General features: G+C 37.9%; 1 protein-coding gene across 1 annotated transcript in view; it reads right to left on the reverse strand.

The window, feature by feature from the left end:
- Positions 1-398: 398 nt before the first annotated feature.
- CDCP1 (CUB domain containing protein 1) overlaps positions 399-26,264 on the reverse strand; it is a 40,886-nt gene continuing 15,020 nt past the window's right edge. The window contains exons 2-9 of the mRNA XM_029285524.1: positions 17,834-18,040; positions 16,795-17,148; positions 14,980-15,348; positions 14,218-14,421; positions 8,604-8,996; positions 6,686-7,048; positions 5,785-5,878; positions 399-3,499 (exon numbers count right to left, since the gene is read on the reverse strand). Of these exons, the coding sequence (XP_029141357.1) occupies positions 3,070-3,499; positions 5,785-5,878; positions 6,686-7,048; positions 8,604-8,996; positions 14,218-14,421; positions 14,980-15,348; positions 16,795-17,148; positions 17,834-18,040 (2,414 nt within the window). The 3' untranslated portion in view covers positions 399-3,069. The remainder of the gene's footprint in view (positions 3,500-5,784; positions 5,879-6,685; positions 7,049-8,603; positions 8,997-14,217; positions 14,422-14,979; positions 15,349-16,794; positions 17,149-17,833; positions 18,041-26,264) is intronic.

Genomic DNA, 26,264 nt, shown 5'->3' on the forward strand with positions numbered 1-26,264 from the left:
AGTTTTCAAGGTGAAAAATAATCTTCAGTCAAACCACAAGCTAAAATGCAGAGAACACATTTATCCTTTTTTAATTGAACAGAAAAATATGAAGGAATAGTTGACTAAAAAAACCTAACCCTGTCCATTTTGTGTAAGTAAGTCTTCTTAAAATTAGTTTTTCCTTTCTTTAATTTCTAAAAGTATATTTTTATCATGTAATAAAAAGATTAGCATGGTAATCAAACTTTATCTATGTTATCTATTCCCCCTTAACAATTTATAAGCTAAGAAGAACAAAGTACACTCAACCAGAATATATTTACTCTTTACACTTCTTTGCTGGATTTCAAACTAAGCTTCTCAACAAAAACAAGTCCACTTGAGGTTTGCTTAAATTGTAAACATTTTTTATTTCATTTTGAAGAATGCACAAAGTATATACAATATGCATATACACAAACATTTCAATTGTATGCATTAATGGAAATTAAATAAAACAATTGTGTCAGAACATACAAGAACCACCATGTTACAAGGCTATGAAAACACTAACACCAGAACTTCCATTTATATTAAAATTGTGACAAATATTTACAAATATTCTGTCTAAATTAAGAAAGCAACTTAGTAAGGTTTTAAATATAAGAAAGAAATATATCAAGAACAAACTATAATTAATTAAAGAATAGAAATTGTGACAGAAAAGTAAAAAAATGAGGTAGGAGAGAAAGATAGTTTTATAATGTTTACTTGACCCAAGAGTTCATACTAAAATTCAGTTAACTGAAATTTTGGATCTATAATAATAGCCCCTCTACTATTAGTGACAAAATTAATAAATCTGTCTTACTGTTGACAAGAATATTGATTTCAGAAATAATTATCCTTAACAGGAAATATTTTTGTAACTTTAGAAGGACAATTGACAGTGCTTTAATATACTTTCTTTTTCATTAAATAATCCCAAACTTCCTTGACAAAATTCACAATATGCACATATAAGAATGTAAACAAACTCAATCTTGTTTGCCTGAGGATATAAGGACCAATATCATATATAATCCTTTATGACAACAAACAAATTGTTCAGTTTATATCTAACCACACAGTTAAAATGAAATAAAAATGGTATATAAACAGGGAGCAATCCCCACACTCAGTAGTACAGATAATATTACCTGGTTGGGTAATGAAATGTCTCAAGCAAACAAGCTGAGAGAGCATCAAGGATCCAGTGAAATAAAATGATTAAACAGAACATTAAAGCTTGGCTAAAATCAAACTTGACTTTTCTTGTGATGCTGTAGCATCATCAGAAGGCCTCCTGCAGCCTTTGGAAAAATCAGGAGGCCTTGTGTTGCAGCCTGCAACCTTTCAAATATTTGCAATCCCTGAAATAGGATAATAGAAATAATTACAGATGTACAAAATGGTTTAGTTTTTCATACAGACCGATCAATTTCATGACAATCTTAGCATGCCCGGTCCTTTTTGTCAGCTCATTACAATGCACAGGCCATTCCAGAAAGTCCTCCAAGCCCAGGAACAATCTGTTTGTACAGCAAAGGGGGAGGAAGGGGTGCTCTCAGAAGCTCCATTGCACATACAAGGTGTGACAATACCTCCTCCTGGATTCTAGGAATTCATTTTGACTATTAATTCTCTCTTCTAAAAACAACCGTCTCATAGCTATTCTTCACCAGGAAAATACTTTGTGCAAGAGCCAATAAGGTTAGAACAGCGCAAAAAAATTTGCAGCGGTTAGCTGCTTACATAGAACTTCAAAATGCTAATTTCAAGCTGAAGTGAAAATGCCTTCCCACATCTTCTCATCTATTGAAATGTATTGAATAGAATCCTGTGTATGGCAAGAGTATTTTTCAAGATAAATTACATAAAGATAGTAAACTTAAAAAAAAAATAAAACATGAACCCTCCTGAACTATATCTTTTCTGTTCCTTTTTGCATTCTGTTTTCTCAGGTCTTGGGTTAGGGTGGTTGGGGCTCCTGTCCATTATATATGGGTGTGGTTCGCCAAATTTACCATTGATTCTTGTTTACTTTTTAAATTATTTTTATGATTATTATATTTTATTTTTATTCTGTTGATTCTACTGTATGCTACTCTGAGTCGGTTGGAGTCAGGATTATCCAAATCAAGTATTTAACCCAAACTATTAAATGTTAATTCACAATAGGCCACTCTATATAGTATGCCTATGCTAAGGTTTGATGATATGTTCAAAACTGTCTATTTCTACGAAGAAATTTCCACACCTCCCTTTCTCAAAAGTAGACAAATGGATGCACAGACAGACTTTTGGTGATGTGTACTTATCTGCATAACGGACTTATGTCTGTTTCCAAGAAATCTTAGTCCTTAGCGTAAAATGGCAAAGAAACCATAGAGCTCAGGCCCAAATATCTCAGAAGGCTTGTTTCCTATGTACCATGATACTTTTATAGTTAAGTAGGAGGGCAACCCATTACTTCATAACAATGGAACAATTAATTCCATTAATTGTAGAATGGTCCTTTTATTTTCATTACAAACTTAGTGTTGCCCACCCTTTGAAATATGTAACTGAGGATGATTTGTTAAAATAGATTAAATTATTTCCAAACAGCTAAAATTAAAAAAGTAATATTTTTAAAAAATACATATGTACTGTACTGAATGTACTAATGTACTGAAAGGAGAATAAGTAAAAATTTCATTTACAAAAAGCACAATTCTTGCATTTAGTGCTCATTACCAGCGCAATTTTTGGATTAAGAGTTCTTTTGCTAACATCATTTCTTAGTTTTGTTTAACATTCAGCAGTTGATTTGCTGACTTTTTTTTTATAAAAGTTTAGTTATATAAGACTAAAAAAATCTGCAAACTTAAAAGTTGTTGCATTCTATACAACATAGTATTGCATTACATCCTCAGAAATCTCTTTCCAAAAATATGAACAGATCTGCAGTCTATATTTTAATAAAAGAAACCACATAAATAGGTTTCAAACACAACCCATAAGTGAGTTGCAAGCGTTAGTTTTTTCTTTCAATCAGAGAAGTCATAGATCATCAAGATATCAAGTCTAGTCAACAGAATTTCCCTGTTCATTGTTTCTGCTGCCCATGTGCCCATTACCACTCACATTCAGGTCACAATTATGGATATCCTCTGGCACATGATGTGCAAAGGTATAGTTCTCACTATCAGTTACAAGCATGTCTGATGGTTCCTGCAGGTCCGAGCTCTTAGATATTTTTCTGATTGGAGGTGGGGAAGGTGGTGTAGTACTTACTGGTCCAGAAAAGGGCCTGTACACCCCTACCTCAGCCATTTCTGGTCTTGTGGAATTATCAAGCAGGTGCCCATAAACCATAACATCCTCAATGACTGCATAGACATGAGAATCATTCTTCTTCCTCTCCTTTTTAAAAATGCCCTGCCTTCCAGGTAACAAGGTGTTGACATTGGTATTATAAACTCCCACCACTGGGTTTTGGCTTTCCTTTCTTTTGCTAAAAAAGAAGAGGAAATAAGTTTTAAAACAATACACTTTTGCATTTTACTCTCTCACAAATTTTCATGATGTTGATTTACAAAGCTTACACTCTCATTTTGCTAATTAAAAGGTGTCACATTTAACTTTCTACCATGATTCTTTTCCCCTAGAGGAAAAAAAATGGTTCTCACAGTTATCATCAAGTGTTGTCTTACAAGTTTTAAGCTCTTTCTGAAAGCCAGCTTCTACTTTCTCCTATAGATTTTCACAGGTCTTAATAACAAATTCATTTAGTTAATTGCCTGGGAAATAGTCTATTTTGTGAGGTTTGCTAACCTTAATTCAATAAAGGAAATGGGTAATAAAATATTATTTCAATTTTATTTTGTTTTTTAATATCCTCATATTGTGACTTCACTAGTTTATTCATCCACCTTAATAGAAAAACCCTAAGGATACATTTAACTGCCAATGAATTATTACACATGGCCAGCAGCTTATATGCTCTAGTCAGGGCTTTTTTTCTCATAGAACACCCAAAACGGAATTCCGGCACCTTTTTTGGATGGAACCTTGTAGGGTAGACAAGGTGGGTTGTATGACGTGTGTGAGTTCTGCCACCTTTTTTTTTTTTTTAGAAAAAAAGCACTGGCTCTAGTGAGTAATAACATGCAGAAACCTTATTAATAAAAAAATAGAAACCACAACGTGTTTGGTTCAGCCCCAAAACTAGGAAAAATAACTATGTTTTAGATGGAAAGACAGAACCTAATCTGCCCATTTAGGGGAAAATTCCAAAATAAGTTGGGGTGTTGTTTTTTTTTTGTTTTTTGTGTAGCCCTTTATCTAACCCCTTTTTGGAGAATCAGTGGATTTCCTATCTCATTTTCCCACAGGCTTTGAGTAATTTATTAATTTAATCATTTCCTGTTAATTAGATTTTCCATTTTATGTATGGTTAAATCACGTAATACAAAACAGAAAATGTATAGTACTTTGAGTACAATATGACTCAGATTTCTATCATGAGCATCAGTTCAATCTTGCTGACACAGACCTGGCCAATTTAGAAACAGGACTGTCTACAGGCACGGAGAGCACAGTCATGACTGTTTCATCAGAGCATGATTTCCACTGGCAGGAAAAAAAATGAAGAAACTTGGGTTTATCCCATCCTGAGTGAGTGGTGATTGACATAATGACACACAAAACTGGCTGGGATGCTTTGGGAACTATCTGACCTGTTAATAAAAAGGAAGAGAAGCTTGCAGAGGGGTCAGTGAGTTTGTGGCAAAGCAGTGGTAGAAACCACTATATCTAAAAGATGACCTTTGTATCTTCCTTATGGAGGCTCTCAAAAATATTCCCCAAAATTACAATTCAGTAAACATTATTGACAGAAAATCCTAAAGCGTTTGGAATTATAATTATAATTCTTTGAGAATGATTTCTGAAAATCTATCCTCAGAGAGAACCACAAAAAAAGGAAAGAGAAAAACCAAGAGGAAGAGGTGGACTATCAAAATTAGCCCTAGTTACAACTTGCTAGTTGTTGTTTTGTTATACTTATATTATCAAGGAGAAGGGAGGCTACTGTTCAGAATATTCTGCATAAGATGGCAGCCTTGGATACTATGCAGTGGGAATGGAATTTGACATTCTACTTCAGACCCTGTAATATTTTGAAACAGTCCTGATTCATGTACACAACTCTTATCATGATATCCTTGCATATAGGACAACAGCTAGCAAGATCTTTTATTTTCCCTCTTCAGACATTTTTTTCAAGTTTACCTGCAACCCATATAGACAGTCTGAAATTCCTAGCCTGACTTCTCCTTTTCCCTTAGTCTTCCCATAGATGCCCAATTGCCATTCAATTAATGGCAAGGAAAAAGCTTAGCAGAGTTTTCTGTTTCTTCCCCATATAGCTCATCGTCCTGGGATTGGAGGGAGCGTAACTGTGACAGGGCAAAAACTAGAGTAGGGAGAGTCTTTTCTACTTGCTTCTTCCCAGGCAACTTTCCACTTAGCTCCAGAAACAACTAGTTCTGAGATAGGAGGACTGTGAAGTATTCTTCCTGGGATGGGAAGTATCTGTCTTTCATTCCAACAGACAGAGCCTCTAAAAGACAGATGATATAACTGCCACAGATGCAACCTCTCTTTCAAAGGAATTTCTGAGGGGAAATACCCCTATTGCATTGTTTGCTTAAGGCCTGCTAATCTCAGTTGACAATAAAAAGAAACGAGTATGTTTTAATTTCAATGAAAAAGGACACTAAAACAAAATGAACTTACTTTTTTCTCTTTTTCTTAACACAGCAGATGAGGAGCCCAATAATGGCTAGCACTGCCATCCCGCCAGCCACCACACCAATTATGACAGTCACATCTGTGAAAGGACGAAGGGAAAAAGATGGTACAAAATAAGAGGCAAAGGCTTTTGGTCCTTCCAAAACCCATTGAAGGCTTCTCATACAGAAGATCAAAAGGGCTTGGAAAGAGAGAAGATTCTTCCCCTCCAGTCTCATCTTCCATGTCTTGAATAAAATACCCTCAAGACCAATTAAATGTATTGACAATTTACTCAAAGCCAAATTTAAAATATTGGTGATTACATGCATGTTTGCATAGAATTAGAAAGAAGGGAACAGAAATCAACATGAAATACATGAACAATTCACAGACTGGGTAGATACATAATATTTTTCCAATAATTAATAGCTGGGTGGTAAGAAGAAAGGAAGGGATGGTGAGGAAGTTGAAGAAAGAGAGAAGGAAAAAACAAACAAACAGGAGAGGAGTCATAAGAAATTATGTGGCAGGAAAAAAAGTCATTTACATAATACTGGCTCTTTTCAAAGATACTCTTCATAGGAGGTTGAGAGAGGCTATCTGATGCCTTCCTCACTTGTGAACTTTCATGCCCAACAGCATTTTGATTGCTGCAATTTACATTTACATCGCGCTGAAGAAATATCCATGTTAAGAAGAATGATGCACAAAATAAGAGATGTCATATTGATTCATGTCACATTTTTAGGCCTTTTTTGTACCCAAAATTAAACCATAGGCTAAAGTGGGGTGGGTCTAGTTCCATGGACTAGTAGGTTTAAAAGAAAGATTCATTTATGCAGAATAGTTTCTTCTTTGTATGAAATTTTATAGGGGACTAGGTTGGGTAACAATATGATCTCACCTGAATGTTTTTGAAATGTCACCAAAAATTGCAAACTCAGTTGTTGCTTGGCAGATGGCTTACAATTACTGATATTAATCCAAAAATGTTGTCTCATATTCAGAGTCTTTGGGAGTACATTATCATCACGGAACACGGTTTCTACTGCTTTTGGACTCTGTTCTTTAATGTAGATAAAAGCTCTACTCTTTTCACATGTTATGCCCATCCTTTCCTTTAAAAATGTCAGCTGTGCAACTTGCTTTGGTGGGACACTGATATTCCAGTACACTGACATTAAAGGAAGAAGGCCTTCCAGCCAGTTAGGAGTCTGTACATAAACTTTGGCTTTTGGATCTGGACTAAGGGTGAAAATGCAATCTTCTGTAGAGACAAGGAAGGAAAAAAAAACATGTCTATTCTTTATTTCTATAACACAAATCTCAGACAACACAATTGCTTAAAATGATAGCAGCTGCTTTACAGTAATCAACAATGAATTTAGATCTACAGGTGCCCTCCATAAGTTATTCCAAGAATGACTGATTAGAACTCCATAGCTGCTAATTAGGATCTGCCTGATCACATCATACATGCTACTTATCTGTTTTATACCTTCTCATCTGCAAACATGCCTGGGTGTCTTATATTTTGTAATGGCTTCTGTGATGATTGACCTCTTCTTTGTGGTATTTCATTACCAATAAAAGTAACCAGGATCATAGTAGCCAAAGACCTGCTTTTTTTTCTGTGCCCTCCTCTATTTTATGCCAGCTTACTATTTTTTTTTAATTTTGCTTTATGGAATGGACGTTTGCACAGTAAAAAACTTTTGCTTTCTTTTTTCTAATAGTCTCCCTCAAAAGGGCTACTTTCTGGATGATAATGATTTCAATTTAATATATTGTGGCTTTTCAATGGAGTAGTCTTGAAGTATCACTTTTACAAGAACAGATTAAAAAAAACAAAAAAAACCCAGTCTACCGTAGTTTCTTCCTAGAATCATCTGAACATTGTGCCGAGAATGTTTGGGTATTTCTGATTCCACTAGTGAAAATAGTTCATACTGGCCCTAATTAAAGTGTTTTCTCCCAGGATAAATATAGCTTCTGTCTCCAACCCATCCAAATACCTTCTATGTTTTTATTTATTTATTACATTTCAATGCCACCCAACTCACTGATATAGCTACTCTGGACGGCTTGCAATATAATGTTTTTTTTAAAAAAACAATTAAATATATCTGTTCAAACATTATTGGGTAATTGTAATATACTAAAATGCTCTTTGGACTGGTACCTGTTAAATTGTTGGATAGCATGCATGTTTTTCCTTTAGCTTATTGTTTTTAATTTAATTCTCAGCCTTATCAAATGGGAAATCTTCATTGCTGATAATTTGGGGAACTGAAGAAATGAATGTCTTGGAAGGTTGGTAGACTGCTCGGGCTAACAGAAGGTTGTCATAGAGCATACTCTGCTCCAAGCTCTCCAGGGGAAGACTAATATACGTACAAAAATGAAAAAAAACCCACCATCCCCAAAACCAATAATAAAACATGTTGCAAGCTAGAATTAAAGATGAGTTAGCCAGGCTTTAAGTATTTAGGCAAGGATGCATTTGAGCCCTGTTTTTTTCATGGCTCCTTAAGCTTTCACTTACATATTACCCTCCCGACAGGATAGTCTGGAACTGTTGCCCATCTATATGACGTTTGATCTTGTTTCCTTATCATATGTTATTCCGAGTACTAATTAAGTATTCCACATTGTGATGGAACCTAGTTATCATACCTCAAAACATTGATTTCAGTGTAATAACACAGAAAATGAATTATATAGAAAAGAGCACTACATTTGATTCTTAGTTTAGTAAGGCATAAATTCCAAAAATCTTTAAATATTGCATGTAAGCAAGGAATAAAAGAAAACAAACTCACCTTGTATAACTGGTTTAAAAACCAGTTTCAGATCTCCTTTCTGAGCATTAGACTCATTGAACCATCTCTTACCATATGTCTTAAGGGTTATGGTGACATTATCTTTAATCTGGATTTTTTCAATGTCTCCAACAGGACAAAAATGACCAAGACTCCATGGTCTTCCTGGACTGGAGCCATTAATAACATAACTATAACTTCCACTGCACCTTTGATCCCGATTTGGGATATGTTGCTTGAGTTTCAAAGTGGAGGACCTGATTTCTATATTTACTGCTTCAAGAGCTTGAATTTTCCATGTAAATGTTTCAATTAAAATTGGCATCTGGAGAAGAACAGAAGGTACAGCCAGCTGGAAGAATAGGTTTTCACATGTTCTGGCATTCCAGCAAACTGTATTCAGAAAAAAACAGAACACAGCAGATTTGAATCTGAAACTAAAAAGAAAATCAGGCAATTTTCTAACTTTCCCACTACTGTTTTTTCTACATGGCAAGCATCCTTTTCTACATGGAAAGTTTTCTGGTAAATCAATGAAACATAGAATTTGAGAAATCTGTATTTGAGTAATTATCCTGTATATTAATCTTCCAAAGATGGTGCTCTCCAAATATATTAAGGTTCACCTTTTAATTCCCTACCCATATTTTTCATTGCAACAAACTCTCATTAAACTACTTTCAAGAATCCAACTATATTAGTTCAACAATCACATCAAGTATATAGAAAAGAAATATGGAACTAAAAAGTCTCATTTGGTTTTTGAGTAATTTGTGATTGTTAATGTAGTATATTTTATTAAAATGAAATAATTTGTAATAATGATGTTTAATATGTCAGTTTAGAAGAGAGCTAAAGGATGTTATAGAATTGTTAATTTAAGGATAATATAATTTAAGACAGAATATAACTATTGTATTGTAAACCCTGTGTGTAGCTCTGGGAAGTCGGGGGGAAGGGAGGGGGGTGGGGAAGGGTGGGGTATGAGGGAGGTGGGGAGTTATATTGTAAAAATTTTAAAAAATTTTCAATTAAAAAAAAAACACAATCACATCAAGTGATTGTATACTTTGTTTCTAACTTGGCATATTTCATGATCCCAGATGTTGTGATTCGTAAAGCATACGATCACTTAAGATGCACAAAGCTAGACAATCATGGTAATCAGCAACAATGGCTTCCCACAATATGTAAATTCACTAACTCTCAATATTCCCTCTCTTAATTTATACTGATATGCGAAGCATGTCATACATGATTATTTTATCATATAACCCTTAATGGCCCATATAACACTTAATGCACAAGCTGCATTGGGTGCTGATTTGTTTCTGGGTCCAATTCAAGGTGTTGGTTATGACCTTTAAAGCTCTACATGGCATGAGACCTCAGGTTACCTATGAAGCCATCTTCGTCCTATTAGAATATCCCATCCATTCAGGCAGAGAAGGCAAGCTGCAGACCGTATCAGTTAAAGAAGTCTGATTGTGGGGTCCAGGAAAAAAGCCTTCTCTGCCGTTTTCGTCACCCTGTGGAACATTTTCTCTCTAGAAGTGAGGGGGGCCACTCTCCAGGCTTTCCAAAAAGGAGTGAAAACATGGCTCTGTGGCCTTTCTTGGGCTCACATAGAAACATGACGCTGTGGGCTGGTTAGTGCCTTGAAAGTTCTTCCCTGCCTTTTAATTAACCTTTAAGATTAATGTTTAATCAATCTTTGCTTTTTTAAGTTGTAAATTTTATATTCTGTTTTCACTGTTTAATATTTTATCTGCATACTGCCCAGAGGCGGTGATGGAGATGGACAGGTGTGTGTGTGTGTGTGTGTGTGTGTGTGTGTGTGTGTGTGTGTGAGAGAGAGAGAGAGAGAGAGAGAGAGAGAGAGAGAGAGAGAGAGAGAGAGAGAGAGAGATGAATCAGTGATTTCTGAAGCATTTAGCTCTTAGAAAAACTGTAAATTTGAGAGTTATATGACTGCCTTTTATCCTCAATGTCGCCATGTTTCAATAGTATTTGGAATAATTTCCCAGAGAGGCAATGGCCACCCTCAGATCACCATCATTATATGTTTAATATGCTGTGCATTAATAGATATCAAATGGAGATATTTGAAGATATTATAAGACATTTAGAAAAAAAACCTGGATGTCACCAATATTCCTTCCAGGTTATTGGCTTTTAAAAGGCACTTAGCTTGCCTTTCAGTATTAATAAAGAATTTCTCAACTATCTTTTTGACAGTATTGTTACAAACATAAAACATTTACACTGAAATATGGTGAGTGGAATTGGGGGGAAAGAGATTTTTTTTCTCCATTGTCAAAGAGAGTAGCAACTGTATGAATAGGACCAAAAAACTATTCTAAGAAATAAGGAATCACCACAGATAAAGCCTTGCCTTCTTTAAGAACGGGGAAATCCAAAATAAGGCATTTGATAATTGAATTGGGCAGAATGGAATTTGCCAATAAGCCCTTCATATCTTCTTCTTCTTGTGCCATATCCGTTATTGGACGTTGGCGATTATGTTGGCAATCCTATTTTTATCAGCAGCCGCACGAAAAAGTACTGCTGAGTTTTGTCCAAACCAGTCGCTTAGATTTTGAAGCCATGATGTTCTTCTTCTGCCTGGACCTCGTTTGCCTTCAATCTTTCCCTGGAGGATTAAATGGAGTATGCCGTATTTTTCTGGGTGTCGCATCACATGTCCGAAATATTCTAACTTTCGTTTTTTAATTGTTTTGATAATTTCCCTTGGCTTTCCTACGCGGCTTATCATCGCCTCATTTCTGATCTTGTCAACCCAGCTTATACATAACAGTTGCCTGTAAATCCACATTTCAAATGCTTTTCGTCTCTTCAGATGGCCTTCTGTCAGGGACCAACTCTCTACTCCATAGAGCAGGATAGAAAAAATATAGCATCTGATAAGCCTAATTTTCAATCTTATGTCGTGACTGCAGAAGACCTTTTTCATTTTGAACAATGCTGTTCGAGCTTTCTCTATCCTTGTCTTTACTTCAATGGTCATGTCCCAGCTTTCATGTAAATTAGAACTGAGGTGTGCATGATCCTTTCAACTTTTTCTAATGGTATTCCTTCCAAATTTATTGGTGGTAAATTAATGGGTTGTTTGCTGACGACCATGATCTTGGTTTTTGAGGTGTTAAGCTTCAAGCCATATTTTCCAGATGTTTCTGTGACTCTGTTGATGAAGAGCTGAAGGTCTTCATTCTTACTGGCAAGCAGAACTGTATCGTCCGCATATCTTAAATTGTTGATTCAAACACCATTTACTTTGATGCCAGCATCAATGTTTTCCAGTGCCTCGTTGAAGATTAACTCAGAGTAGATATTGAACAACAATGGAGACAGAATACATCCCTGTCTGACCGCTCTTCATATTTCTGCATCAGCTGAGTATTTTTGGCCTAGTCTCACATTTGCTACCTGATGCCAATATAGATTCTTTATGATTTGGATGTCTTTGTCATCTAGTCCCCCTTGTTTCAGGATTTCTAATAGTTGCTGTGTCTTATTTTATCAAATGCTTTTTCAGAATCAATAAAGCACATGTAAACACTGTGATTGACATCTCTACAATGCTGTACAAGAACCTGAATGCTGAATAGCGCATCTTGTGTACCAAGATTGTTTCTGAAACCAAATTGTGTGTTACCTAGACGCTCCTCAATTTTGTTGTATATTCTTGTGTGAATTATTCTCAGGAATATTTTCAGGGCATGATTCATTAAGCTTATTGTTCTGTATTCTGTACACTTCTTTGCATTTATTTTTTGGGGGATTGTCACAAAGGTTGATTTTAGCCAATAATTTGGTATCTATCCTGTTTCATATATTCGACTGAAGAGCTGTGGCAAAAAATTCTTCCCATTGTCTTCTAGCAATTTAAAATTTCTACTGGGATATCATCAGGTCCTGTGGCTTTTCTTGTTTTTTGCTATTTTTATTGCATGTTCAACCTCCTCCATAGTGATGTTTGGTCCAGTTGTTATACTTCCCATATCTATATCATCCCTAGTGTCCTCAATATATTCATTCCATCTTTTTAGCTTTTCGTCCTCATCTAAGATAATTTCCCCCTCTTTGTCAACTAAGTTGTTGGTTTTCTTTTTATAGTGGCCTGCTGCTTCTTTCACTTTTTTGTGTAAATTGAAATTATCATGCATACGTTCTGTCTCTTCTATTTCCTTGCATCTTTTTGCAAACCACTTTTCTTTTGCCAGTTGAATTTTTCTTCTAATTGTTTTCTGCAATTCATTGTATTTTTCTTTGTTTTTATTTTTATAAAGTCTTTTTTCATCCATGAGATGAAGAATTTCTTCCGTCATCCTCCGTCATTGTTTCTTGTGGTACCCCTCTCTCTGTTTTGAATTTGTTACCTCTACTATTGCATTTTTAAATTTATTCCAGTTCACTTCTACATCTTCATCATTCAGTTGTTGGTTTCTCTTAAATGAATTTCTAGTTCTTCTTTTATCTTACCTCCATGTTTAATGATGAAGTCTCTGTCAATTCTTGGTTTAGCAAGATTTGGGTTTTTAGTTTCAGCTGGACTTCAGCAAGTAGTAGATTATGATCGGATGGTACATCTGCACCTGGGCATGTCTTTACTGATTTTACTGAGTTTCTAAATCTTTTGTTTATTGTAAAATAGTCAATTTGGTTCCTCACTATATTATTTTGTGTATCTGCTGGTGATCTCCAAGTGTAGAGGCATCTTTTTGGCAACTTGAAAAAAGTATTCATCACACATTGGTTATGTTCCTTGCAGATGTCTACAAATCTGTCACCTCTACCATTTCTGGTTCCTAAGCCAAAGTTTCCAACTACAGGAGTATCACTTCCTTCTCCCACTTTTGCATTGAAGTCCCCCATGAGTATATTGTGAGCCCTTCACATAACTGCTTCCATTTTAGATCAAGAGAAACCAGAACTTTGATTCAGTCTAGTAAAAAATTGGAAGCCTCTTCAGTTCTGCAAATATTGAAAACATGTTCTATTCTTTCTAGTTAACTATTGCATTCTGAATTCTAGATAACATATATTGTGGTAGTGATCAGAGTCAAGTTTGTCTTTACATTCTATTTAAGATTGCTCTTAGGATCAATGTAACATAGAGATGAATGCTGAAAAATATAGCTAAACTTGGGTCCAAAAAGTATTATTCATTACTGCAGACCATATTATTAGCATGTGCCATATTTCAATAAATTATATCTTTTCCCAATCTGGTATGGTATGAATATATTTTTTATATATAGCTTTTTATAATCTCTAGCCTTCATGTCATGAGTAAAGATGACAGGAGTGGTAATTCTACACAAGTTGCAGTTTTCAGATAGAATTAGATTGTAAAAATGTAATGGCAAGGCATCTTGGGGCAAGTAGGAATCTGGTTCCTCCTATAGTATATGATGGTGCTCGGTTCTACCTGACTACTGAAAGTCTGCTTTTTTCCTAGTTTTCCAGCTCTCAGAAGCAAAGTTAGAGAGGGGAGAACAATACTGAAGTTCAAGTAAACAAAGAACAAAATACATTATCAGTGGACATCTGCTTCTTTCATGTAACAAAAATCTAAATAATTTTCTCATACCTATACTTTGCTCAGCAATTATCCTTATATTCTCTAAATTTTGGCACAGGAAGGTAACAAAATATGTGCGACCATATTCTAAAGTCACATTTGGTTTGCAGTTTCTGCTAGAGTGAACACAGATCAAGCATTCATTCATTGATGATTTTGAATAAACTGTAAGATTAGTCTTCTCATGTGTTAGATCAATTTGGTAGGTTACATCTAAAAACAAACAAAAATACATAAGATCAATTTTTAAAATAATTATCATATTCTTACAAGAAAATGGTACTGTTGTTACCTCAGGTTTCAGTTAGATCTTTTGAGGGATAGACTATTAGTATGCAGGTTTGCTATGATGGACTCTGAAGCAATGAAAGATTTGCAGATTTGAATGGGCAGATAAAATTGCCTGATTAAAAAATAATAATCTGAAGTTTGATTTAACAATAGATTCATGCAAGAGTAACTGATCTTAATTTTGTATCCACATACTAAAAACCTAAGATTGAAAATCTTAATTTTAATATTTGGATGATCTGTTTGTTTTGATAAGAAAGAGAAAAGATCATTTCCAGTAGCAGTTAAAATGTCAGGTACTCAATTGTATACATTGCATATATATCTGGGGTTGAATGCATATATATCTGGGGTTGACAAGAACTATAAGCCAACACAAGTAGAAGATACTAGTTGGGGAATACTTCTTCAAATTTAGTTAATTTGCAAACACATTAACCAAAGAAAATGGTCATAACAGAGAGAAAAATGGTTACTTACTCTCTTCATTTTTAGGGTAATCTACTACCACTTTAAATAAGAGACTGAGGAGTCCTGGCTTAATATCATCTTGGTCACATCCATACAGGGAAAGGTTGAAACTACCAGGAATATTGACAGGTTGCACATCATCCAGGCGTAACACTCTAGTATCAGGAAAATAATCAGGTAATGAGTATTCCACCCGTTCATATTTCCGTTCACAGTTTGGTTTTGTATAATTGATGAAGTTGATATCTGCTCTTAAGCTGGATGGAAGAACAAATTGCCATGTCATGAGTTCATCTTCGGGTAACCCCAATGGATAATTCGCAGACATCAAAATTGCTGATGATTTGCCTTTAAATGTAGATTCTATAATGCATAGTCCTATATTTAAAAAAGGAGAAAAATTTACTTCAAAGGAGAAAAATTCCATGTACAGTAATCAAAGCTTCTCAAAGCTTGAGGCACTAAAATTAGTTGGATGCACTGCAGCAATTCACTTCACTTTTGATTGTTCAGAACGCAATGAAGGCATTGACCAATTCCTCTAGTGAATCTAGATAGTGAAAATGCCTTTTTAAATATAGCCTCATTGAAGTCCAACAATAGCATTCAGTTTTCCTCCAAATCAATGTCTCTTTTCAGCTGATATACTATACTCCTCAAACCCTGCCAAGGAGCATGAAAAAGTGGGTGTGCATTAATACCCGCTATTGGTAGCATTAAGCTCCATTTACTGTGATTTGTGGACATCCCTATATATGAATATGTTGTTAAATAGCCCAGCTTCTCCTTCCTGATCAGTCTTCTTTACTCTGAGTTACAGCTTTATCTAGAAGTGGAAAATATTTTCTATTGTCCGATGAAAAAAGTAATATTTTCTTCTTCTAGTCTAAGAAGTGAGGCACAAATGAAGACTTCCTGATTATCAACTTTCCATTAAAAATCTCTCTGTGAAAGTGGGTTGGACTTTGTTTATTAAGTACATACAGTGGCCAAGGTTGTTCCATGTATTTTGGAAATTTTAAAATGAAATTTCATTTTAAAAAGCTTGTTTAAAAATCTGATGGTATAAAATAATGTGAATTTATTATTTTTTTAAAAATAATAATAAATCTAGTTAAATAATAAACTGAGCACTTTAAAAAAAGCAAGGTTTTCTTTTTCCCATCAAATAAAAAATGAGAGAACACCATTTGCTAAATGCTAGATCAACTTCTCACACCAGATTTTGTGGATACGCTTCTTAAAATATGTGCAAAAGATGGCATATATCCATTGTTGACAGCTTCTGAGTTTGAGCAAGTCCATCTTTCATATATATTAGTCCATATTTTTCAATAAACATTTGCTCAATCTGATCTAGGCATAATCCATAATGTTGGTTTAATCCCTTCCACATTATCCACAAATAAACTAAATGAAGCCTCAAGATTATAAACTTTCTGCTTCAAATCTGCAACATTCCCATATAATCTTTAAAAATAATAATAAACTGAAATAATCCATACAAAAATTGTCATTAATCAAAAAGCAGAAATAAAAGAACCTAGTAAATTCGTGGTTCTGCCTCTTTCCCTCTAACCCAGGGGTAGGCAACCTTGGCTCTTTTATGATTCATGGACTTCAACTCCCAGAATTCCTGAGCCAGCATAGCTGGCTCAGGAATTCTGGGAGTTGAAGTCCATGAATCATAAAAGAGCCAAGGTTGCCTACCCCTGCCCTAACCCCAGCCACAGAAAAAAAGTTAAAAAGACTGTGTAAGGGATCTCATTTGAATGTAGCAAATGCAATGTCAATGGAAGCAAAGTATTAATCCCCTATGCTTACGTTGTATGGATGATCTGCTTTCAAGCTTAACTCCAGAGGCTGCGAGTTTTGAATCCCAAGGAAGTTGTAGACTCAAAATAGCGTCACCTTGTGCCTTTACCCGTGACACTGAACCATTTCTGCAGAAGGTTCCAATGCGGACTCTATCTTTTCCCAGACGACTGCCAATGTTGTAAATAATTTGATCAGGGCAGGTATCTCCAGGCAGAATTTGCCTTAACCATGGAGAGAATTTCAGTTCAAGTCCAACTCTTCTGTTAGCTTTAGCCTCCCAAATGAAAGTCCTATTAAGATGTGGCAATCCAGGAGGCTGAAGCTGAACATCTCCAAAAGGACATGGACCTGACAGGCAATCTAGAAACAAAGAGAAATCTGTAAGACTGATACTTTAATCTGAAATGACTATAATAAATCATATTGATTTGGTCTATGATTTTACTCTTTCTTCTGTTCACACTATCAGAATTTTCTATCAACAATCCATAACTGAGCATTATCATAAAGTTCCTACATATATATAAGTTGTTTTTAACTACTTTATGGGATAGTAGTCTTACTCAGAACTTACTCAGCAATAGATTCTATGGGAATCTGGGAAATATAATCCAAATTACCAAATTTAGTAAGTATGCTTAGAATTGTACTTTATAAATTTTTGCCCTCAAATTGTCATTATTACACTTTGAGGGCAAAGATGTGTACCGGATCATCTATTTTTAAATGGCAGCCTTAGCCTCTGTCTTGTTCAAGCAGTATTCAAGAAAGCTCACTATGGAATTTTGAGCATAATATATTTTTACTCATTTATGGAAGGAGTGTGTGTGAGAATGTCCCATTAAACAAAAAGTCAAAAGATTGTTATACTATAAAAAAATGTAAGAAAATCTGAAATGTAAACTTTAAAGTACATAGTCCTTTTAAAATACTAAGAAAGAAAAAATAGATTTTAATCCATTTCACTGATGGGGTTGTACAAGTTCATTTACATTTGTGACAAGCTCCCAGTAATCTTAAATGCAGTTCATATAACATTGCTTACCAATGTTTTTCTCCACAACTATGAACCAATATTTCTCTGGTGTTGAACAATCAAAGGTAAATTGAAACTTCTGTCCAGGCTTTATGATTTGCTCAGAAAAATGAGTATTTTTTCCTTCACGCAATGCACAGGTATTTACAAAAGAAAACCCAGGTTTTATTTTAACTGTTATGCTTCCACCTGGTTGAAGAGAAATTTCAAAGGCACCTAGGATTAAAAGAGAGAAAATATATGGACCTCTGGCATTTTAAGACCAAGACATTTATTATTATATCATATCATAAAAATATATTTAGGTGCAATACTCCTCCATATTTTGCTTCCCATCATTGAAAAATCATCCTGAAGAATGCAAAGGAGGACACAAGAAGAAAAAGAACAACTTCCTCATCTCATGCAAAAAGCCTCAGAAATTTCACAGAGATTGGATCTAAGGTAAATGTTACAAAGAAAGCTACCACTGTTTCTATTTAAAAAAAATTTCAAAATACAATCTTTTAAGATTTGTAAATTTTTTTCAAAAAAGAAAAGTATGAACATTCGTTTTTTCCATTAAACACCCACAACCTTCTTAAAAATCACCAGCTGACACGCTAATTAAAACTAACAAATCTGTTACAATTAGCAAATAGAAAAGATCCATTGCCTACCTGCAGAGATCAGTTTAAGAAAACATGGTATTGTGAGAACTTTTAAAGGAACCTGGAACACTGCATAGTACAGGTAATCCCCAAGTTATGAGCGTTCACTTAACGCTCGTTTGAAATTACACGATCAGCGCCCCCTAGTGTTTATGAACAAGTCCCAAAATTACGAATATTGCAGCACCCCGGCAGTCGTTTGCCCTTATGAGCGACTGCAGAGGCTCTCCAACGTTCACCCTATTCCCCCCACTCCTCATAACTGCTTCCCTCTCCCTTCCTGCTGCGCCAGACTCACTTACCTTTTTGCCAGTTTCTTTCCCTTTGAGGAAAGGAGAATCAGCTTAAAAATGCTTTTTATGCCAAGAATGGAAGTTTCTGGAGTCTGTGATCTCGCACGAGTGTTTGAAGTTGCGCCAAATCATGGACCTCAGAAACTTTCATTCTCTATGTGAACGATGCCTGTCTCCTGCTCGTGCCCCAACTCCTTTCTGCCTGAGGGCAGGCATGAAGCCTTCAACTGAGTGAGAAGGCCAGGCCCCTTGCACCAGCATCCAGCTTGCCGGAGCTCGCCACGCTGGGGGGGGGGGGAAAGTGACCTTTTTGTCCCCGGAGCCTTGGAGGCCTCCTCCAAGCCACCCAGAACAGAGGCCAGGAGAGGCTTCTGCATGCCTCCGAATGTTGGATCCACGCCTCGGAGGGGTCCTCCAAGCTGCTGTCACCTGGAAAGGAGTTCCAGAGATTGGATCCAAACCTTGAAGGGGTCCTCCAGGCCCGGAATGGAGATGGGGGAGCTTTTACATGCCTCCAGAGGTTGGATCCAGGCATCGCAAACAGCACGAGAATTCAGGTACCTATTCTCTGCAAAAGAGGACCGGTGCCTGAACTCACATGATATTACGTAATCCAGGGGCTTCCATCAACTCTCCTGTTCCTCAAAAGCAGGAACCATGGCAGAGAGAAGACAGATCTTTTCAATGTAAGTGAGTCCCGCACAGCAAAAAGGGAGGAGAAAGCATGAGCTATCTTAGTGGGTCAGGGAGGCCTTGAGGACCTGTCCCATCACTAGGCCGCCCCATGGCCTTCCCCACCCTGAGATACCTCATGTGCACTTAACAAGCCGCATATGTTTTAACAAGAAGGGAGTTTTCTTGTTCGAGGTACGAGATTCACCCCCACGAGTTTTCGACTTACGAGTGGAATGTGCAGGCTCCATTACACTCCTAATTCAAGGCCTACCTGTACACATCATACTCAGGGGGAAAAAATCAAAGTCAGGTTGGGTTCATTCTACTCAAATGCAACTAAACTTTTAGCATGGTCATATGCTGTGTTTAGCAGCTAAAGAAGTGCTACAAGGCTTAACATTACAATAAAGAATAGTACATTCTAATATACTTCAAAATAAAATATACTGAAGATAAGCAAAAGCAGACCTTCAAACCAAGTATGTTCTTCAAATGATTATCAATTGGCCTTTCTCAGGTATAAGCTGAAGGTCAAAACAAGTTGTATGGAGAAAGTAGTGGATGTGTTGAAAAGGCATACTAACTTTCTCTAAATCTTGTGCTTTCTCTAAATCTAATTGTTTATTAGAATTACATACTTTAGGAAAATAGTTTTCAAACAGTTTTTGCCCTGTAAATCACTTAATTTGAGCCTTGACGCTGCAGTAGTTAGAATGTAGTACTGCAGGCTACTTCTGCTGACTGTCGGTTGCCAGCAGTTCGGCAGTTCGAGTATCACCGGCTCAAGGTTGACTCAGCCTTCCATCCTTCCAAGGTCGGTAAAATGAGGCCCTAGATTGTTGGGGGCAACAAGCTGACTCTATAAACCGCTTATAGAGAGCTGTAAAGTATTGTGAAGCAGTATATAAGTGCTATTGCTATTAATCATAAAAAATTGGGTTACATCTTTTCTAATTATTAAAAGGCATAAGCTTTTAAGAGCAGTAGCTCATTCCATTAGATGCACAGAATGGTTACACTGATGTAGGATTTAAATGATGAGGGGGAGGATAGGTTGGTTTAACACATACACAAGATCTGTTAGTCAGAAAAGATTCCAGCGAATTCCTGATTATTTTTTGTTTGTTTCCATAGACACATTTGTCTTTCTACAATCGCACTGGAAACACGTAAGCCAACCAAACAATTTTTGTGGCTATAGTTATTCCACATTATTCACTGTGTTAAAACCTTGGCTGACTCATTACAAAAATCTTGTCCAAGTTGCTGAGAAAACTACTCCATTCTCCAACTACCCATCAACCTAGTCAGCATCTCTTTCCCAATAAAAAATGCAGCTAATAGAAATGATCATTCTCAATTATTATCCAGTGATTCTTTTATTGCATATATCATTTCCCATTGTTCAGAACAGTAACAGCTGTTGATCCAAAGCAATCTCATTTGAATAGCAAAAATGTGAAGCCCAAAGGAAGGATAATCAAAATCTCTACTCACTAAATATCTGGAAGCACAGCATGAGTATTCTGCACGTTCTATGCTTAGGACTAACAAATTTAACAAGGATATAAAAAGTTAATACAAATTTGATTTATAATTATGATTCATAATGAATTTTTTCTTTTTCCTATGTTTCTTCCCACATGTATTCTTATTAGTATTACAGGAAGTATACATCATTCTTAAAAGAAGAGAATTTTTAAAGCTTATTATAAATAAGTGTTTCAGCATGACAGACTGGATTCTGAGAGTTCAGTTCTCCCATGCTTCAATAAAACAAACAATTGGTAGGAAGGAACCATGTAGGGACACATAAAGGCCTAGACATCCAAAACTCTAAGGCCGCATCAGCATTGTGGTTGCCGTTGGGGGCCCGGGTGGGTGTGGCTGGGATGGGCGTGGTCTACTGGGTGAGCGTGGCTGGGATGGGTATGGCCTACTGGGTGGGCATGGCCACCTCAACATCGCTTGCGCCAGGAGCGCCTGTGCAGGCCTGTGCTGGACTGGGGTGGATCCGAGGGTCTCCAGCGGAGGAGGGTGGGACCAGGGCAAGCGCCGGGGCATGGTCCACTGGAGGAGCCTCACCGTCCATCTCAGGTTATGCGGGGGGGACGGACGGTGGCACAGGCTACCAATAGCCCTGGGCAGCGGAGGTCAAGTGCCCAGCCATCGAGTTCAGGGACCCCCACAGCCCAGCCTAGCCTAGCCTAGCCCCACTTCCCCAATGGGACACCCAGCTGTGCTTACCTCCTCCTCAAGGCTGCTGCTGCTGTGCTCGCTTTCCTTGGCCAGGTTGCTCATGGTGGGTGCAGGAGGGTAAAGTGCGTGGTTCAGAGGAAGGCCCACTCCTTTTCCATGCAAGGAGACCTAGCTTTGTAACCAAAGCATCCTCAGCAATAGGATGGGAGACCACCAGGGGTTAGCGAAAGGGCAGCAGGGCTGCTGGTGGCCAAGTGCTAAGGCAGGACTTCCCTCAGACCCTCCCTCCCTCTCATTCCAATCTTCCTCCTTCTTCCTTCCTTCCTTCCCTTCCTCCCTCCTTTTCATTCCCATCTCCTTCCTTCCTTCCTTCCTTCCTGTTTCCCTCCCCTCCTCCCCTCTCTCTGTGCCCAGGAAGGGACGAGGTGATGGGGAGAGGTTGGCAGTGCTTCTCTCAAAGAATAACAGAGTTGGAAGATACCTTTGAGGTCTTCTAGTCCAACCCCCGGCTCAAGCAGGAGACCTATACCATTCTAGACAATGGAATATCCAATCTCTTCTTAAAAGCCTCCAGTGATGGAGCATCCACAACTTCTGAAGGCAAGCTTTTCACTGGTTAGTTGTTTTCACAAGTTCTTAGTTCTAGGCTAGTTTTCTTCTTGATTAATTTTCATCTATTATTGTTTTCTGATGCTTTGGAAAATAGGTTGACCCCTTCTTCTCTGTGGCAACCTGTCAAATATTGGAACGCTGCTATCATGTCACCACACACTGTTCAGCCAGGCATATGTAGAACAACAGCATATTTTAGTCAAACAGCACTAAGTAAATTACTACTACTATTTTTATTTCTTAAAATACCACACTTTTAATATTGTTTTAAGCAGAGCTGGTGATGCTTTTCAATAACTGTCTTTGAGAGTTTTCTTGCAAACCACCCTGAATTTCTCCAAAACATTTAATTTTGAATTAAACGTTGATTTAATAAATTAGGTAGAAGAAACAAAAGTTTAAATACATCTAAATCCAGTGGTGGGATTAAAATAATTTAACAACTGGTTCTCTGCAGGGGGGAGGCGGGGAGAGGCGCTGCCATGAGGCAGGTGGGGGAAGCTGTCCCATGCACCCCGCAACCGTTTACCATGCAGAAGGGCCCCCACAGTCAGGCTTATTATGCCCCAATACCTGTCGCACCTCACCTGTTCGGTAGTGACTTTTCCCACTTTCTCCTTCTTCCTCCTCCTTTGAACAGCCCTTTGCTCCCATTGCTGCTTTTTCAGTCCAAGAGTTTTGTCTGGAGCCTGTGCAGAGGGTCTTTGGAAACGAAGCCCTGCAGCGATCAGGTGGGGTGGGAACCATTCCCTTTGCTTTTGGGCCAGTTCTGAAATGGGCTGGAAGGAGTGGGCCGAGGACTCCAATCTGGCTTTGCAGCAAATAAGGGGATTAGCACGTAAATGCACACCACTCTGGTGTCTTTAAAAACTGGGGTTTTTCCCCCGCTACCAGATTTTCGCTGTCATACTGTTTAACTTTCTTTAAATATGAATCCTTCCCATTCTGTATCAAGTAAACTTTAAAGAAAGTTAAACAGTATGGCAGCGAAAATCCAGCAGAGGGGGAAAAAATCCTGGTCTCACGTACGGGGAATCTGCACAGCCCGCCTCCCCAGCCCGCCTCCCCCTGTGCTTCTGCCTCTGCCTACGCGCTTGGCCTGCTAAACCTCATTTCTAGCCAGGTGATCAATTTAGCAAAGCACGGGGGGGGGCACGCCACTGAAAACAGCGAAGTCTGTGTGCGGGCCTGCCTTGCCCACATCATCCATGCTCTCCATGGCACGCTACAGCTGACCTGAGGTGGCCGGCCACACACCGAAAACAGCTGACCTGAGGTGGCCGGCACTGCCGAAAACAGTAGAGTCTGTGTCCGCGCCTACTATGCACTCACTCGTCACATTACGAGGTTCGCTGTGCCGATTGCACCAGTTCCGCCACTCATGGCTGCAGGCCTTGAGGCTGATCTGGTACAACAAGCCTCAAGGCCTGCAGCCATGAGCGGCGGAACCGGCACAATCAGCATGACGAACCTCGCAGCGTGACGGGTGAATGAATAGCAGTTGCGGATACAGACTCTGCTGTTTTCAGGAGTGCTTCGGTGTCTGGTCTGCCACCTCGGATCAGCTGTAGCGCGCCATGGAGAGCATGGCTGATGCAGGCAAGGCAGTCACACACACAGACTCCACTGTTTTCAACGGCACTATGGTGCATGGCCCAGCAAAGTGGAGCTGGGCATGGTGAGGTGAGGCCCAGCAAAGCAGAGCCAGATGAGGAGAGGCCCAATAAAGCAGGGCATGGCCAGGCATGACGGGGTGAGGCCAGGAAGGGTGAGGCGAGGCCAGGAGGACTGGTGAAGCAAATGAACTGCAGCTGTTTTCCTGCACACCACCAGCCCCTGAGCGCTCGCCATTTCCTGTTGGGGTGGGGTGGGGTGGGCCTGGGCTGGAGAGCAGGGGCCAGTCCCTTGCCATTTCTGGAACAGCCCTGGGGGCCAAATCTGAGCCCTTCGCGGGCCGTACCTGTCCTGCGGGCCTTGTGTTTGACATATCTGATATACACTAAGTGAAAATGAAATAAACTGAACATCATAAGACATAGAGAAAGAGAAGGCAAACAAATGGCTGTTTATTAGAAACAGTCTACTCTTGACAAAAGCAAAGGAAACTGTTGCAACATTCACTTTCACAGTTTATTCCAGTGTTCTTGGGAAGAATATTATGAAACCTTTGTGTACACGTGCTTATGCACACATAAAGATGCAAAGATTAACATGTTTCCAAGACCTCAGCAAGCTCCTGAAAAAGTTATTTAAAGATCACTCACCAGGAAAATATCACTTATAGGTTTATAGAAGCTTTCTTACAAGAAATGCAAATGTTTTGCAATTAGCCTTATGTTAGAAACCTAATACAAACCTGGAGAAGAGAAGGGGAAGAGACCCAGAGTCAGTTTCACAAGACACAAACCACAAGAAGCCTTCAATTTTGGAAATAACTATAAGGTGATAGAGATGATTAGCTGACCAGATCTGACTTCCACTAACCAAGTTCTCGTGTTTAAAATTTGCCATCCTTCCATTTCCCCTTGTCAGTGTGAAAGCAATTCAACACAGAAAAAAAATCCATGGAAAGAGAGGTTAAAAAACTGTCAGGTCCCCAAATCCTTATTCTTTACCTTGCATGTATATTCTACTTTTGGGGCCTGCCGTTCTGTTGGGTGAGGGGGAGCCTTGCATTAGCTTGGGATATCTTTCGCTTTCTACTCTCTCTTGCTGCCTCCATCGCCTTGAGAAAGGAATGTGTCTCCCTTATCAGAGAAACGAAATTGGAGAAGACTTTTGAGATGCACACCAATTGTGCCAGTTACCCAGTCTTCAGAACACCTGTGGATTGGCTGGATTTCAAATGGACATTATGACTTTGGTGGGAGGAGGAATATTGCTTGCTTAACTATACCATTTCGGCGGGTTTTCCCCCAGATCTCGCCTTGACTTCCCTACTGTCACTGACCCCCTAATAAAAGTATCCTTTTGAGACAATGCCTGTTTCAAGAGTTCTGCTTTCTTGGGTGGTTAGTTGAAACGAGTCCTTACAGAAACAATTATTTTTTTATTTTTTGTGTCATCAAAATAACTTTAATTATTATTATATACATAATGTGAAATCAGAGCTGCCAATTGTTTAGCTGGTTTGCCTTTCATATGCATTAAGTTCTTCCAAAGAATCTAGGATATTGTAATATATTGGAGTAGTATATATATGGATTTAAGCAGAGTGGTATTTTGAAATTGATGGATGAAAATTTTGTCAACGTGCAGATTTTCGAAGTACTAGCCAAGATTTTTTGATAGAGCGCTCAATATGCCAACTAGAAATACTACGGCCAGTGTATATCATAATCTTTCAACTTCAGTTTTCAGATCTTGATACTTTGTGGTCTCCAATTCTTTGTCTTCTATTTTACTATCTCCTGGTGTGGCTAAATCAATTGTCCACACTTTCCACACTTCCTTATTTTCAATTACACTTAAACCAGAAGTATCATGTGCCAAAGTTGTATTTTGAAATCCCACAACACTTTAACTCTCACATTTTCAATTACTTTTTCAACTATATTTTCTACTTATTTTTCACTGGCACATGATAAATTTATAGATATTCCAGTGAATAATTTTGTGTAATATTATTATTTATAATCAGTTTGTACAATCTTCCTGCATGAGATGAGTATATGATCTATTATTTCTTCTGTTTCTTTGTACAATCTGTACTTTGAACCATTTGATATGTTTTTTCAATTCAATTTTTATTTCAATAAAAATATATTTTTATATATTTTTATTCTGCCGTTTTATCTTTAACTGAAAGCAACAAATATTTCCCCCACCTTCTATTTTCCGCACAACAACTATGACAGTGATGGCGAACCTTTTAGAGACCGAGTGCCCAAACTGCAACCCAAAACCCACTTATGCTTCGTCGGGTGCGGGGTGGGTGTGGCCCATTGGATGGGCATGGCCCATTGGGTGGGCGTGGCTGCAGTGGTAACGGCAGACTGGGTGGGACCAAAA

This window comes from Protobothrops mucrosquamatus, unplaced genomic scaffold, assembly GCF_001527695.2.
Source record: "Protobothrops mucrosquamatus isolate PMUCROS unplaced genomic scaffold, P.Mucros_1.0 scaffold_177, whole genome shotgun sequence".
Taxonomy (NCBI): Eukaryota; Metazoa; Chordata; class Lepidosauria; order Squamata; family Viperidae; genus Protobothrops; species Protobothrops mucrosquamatus.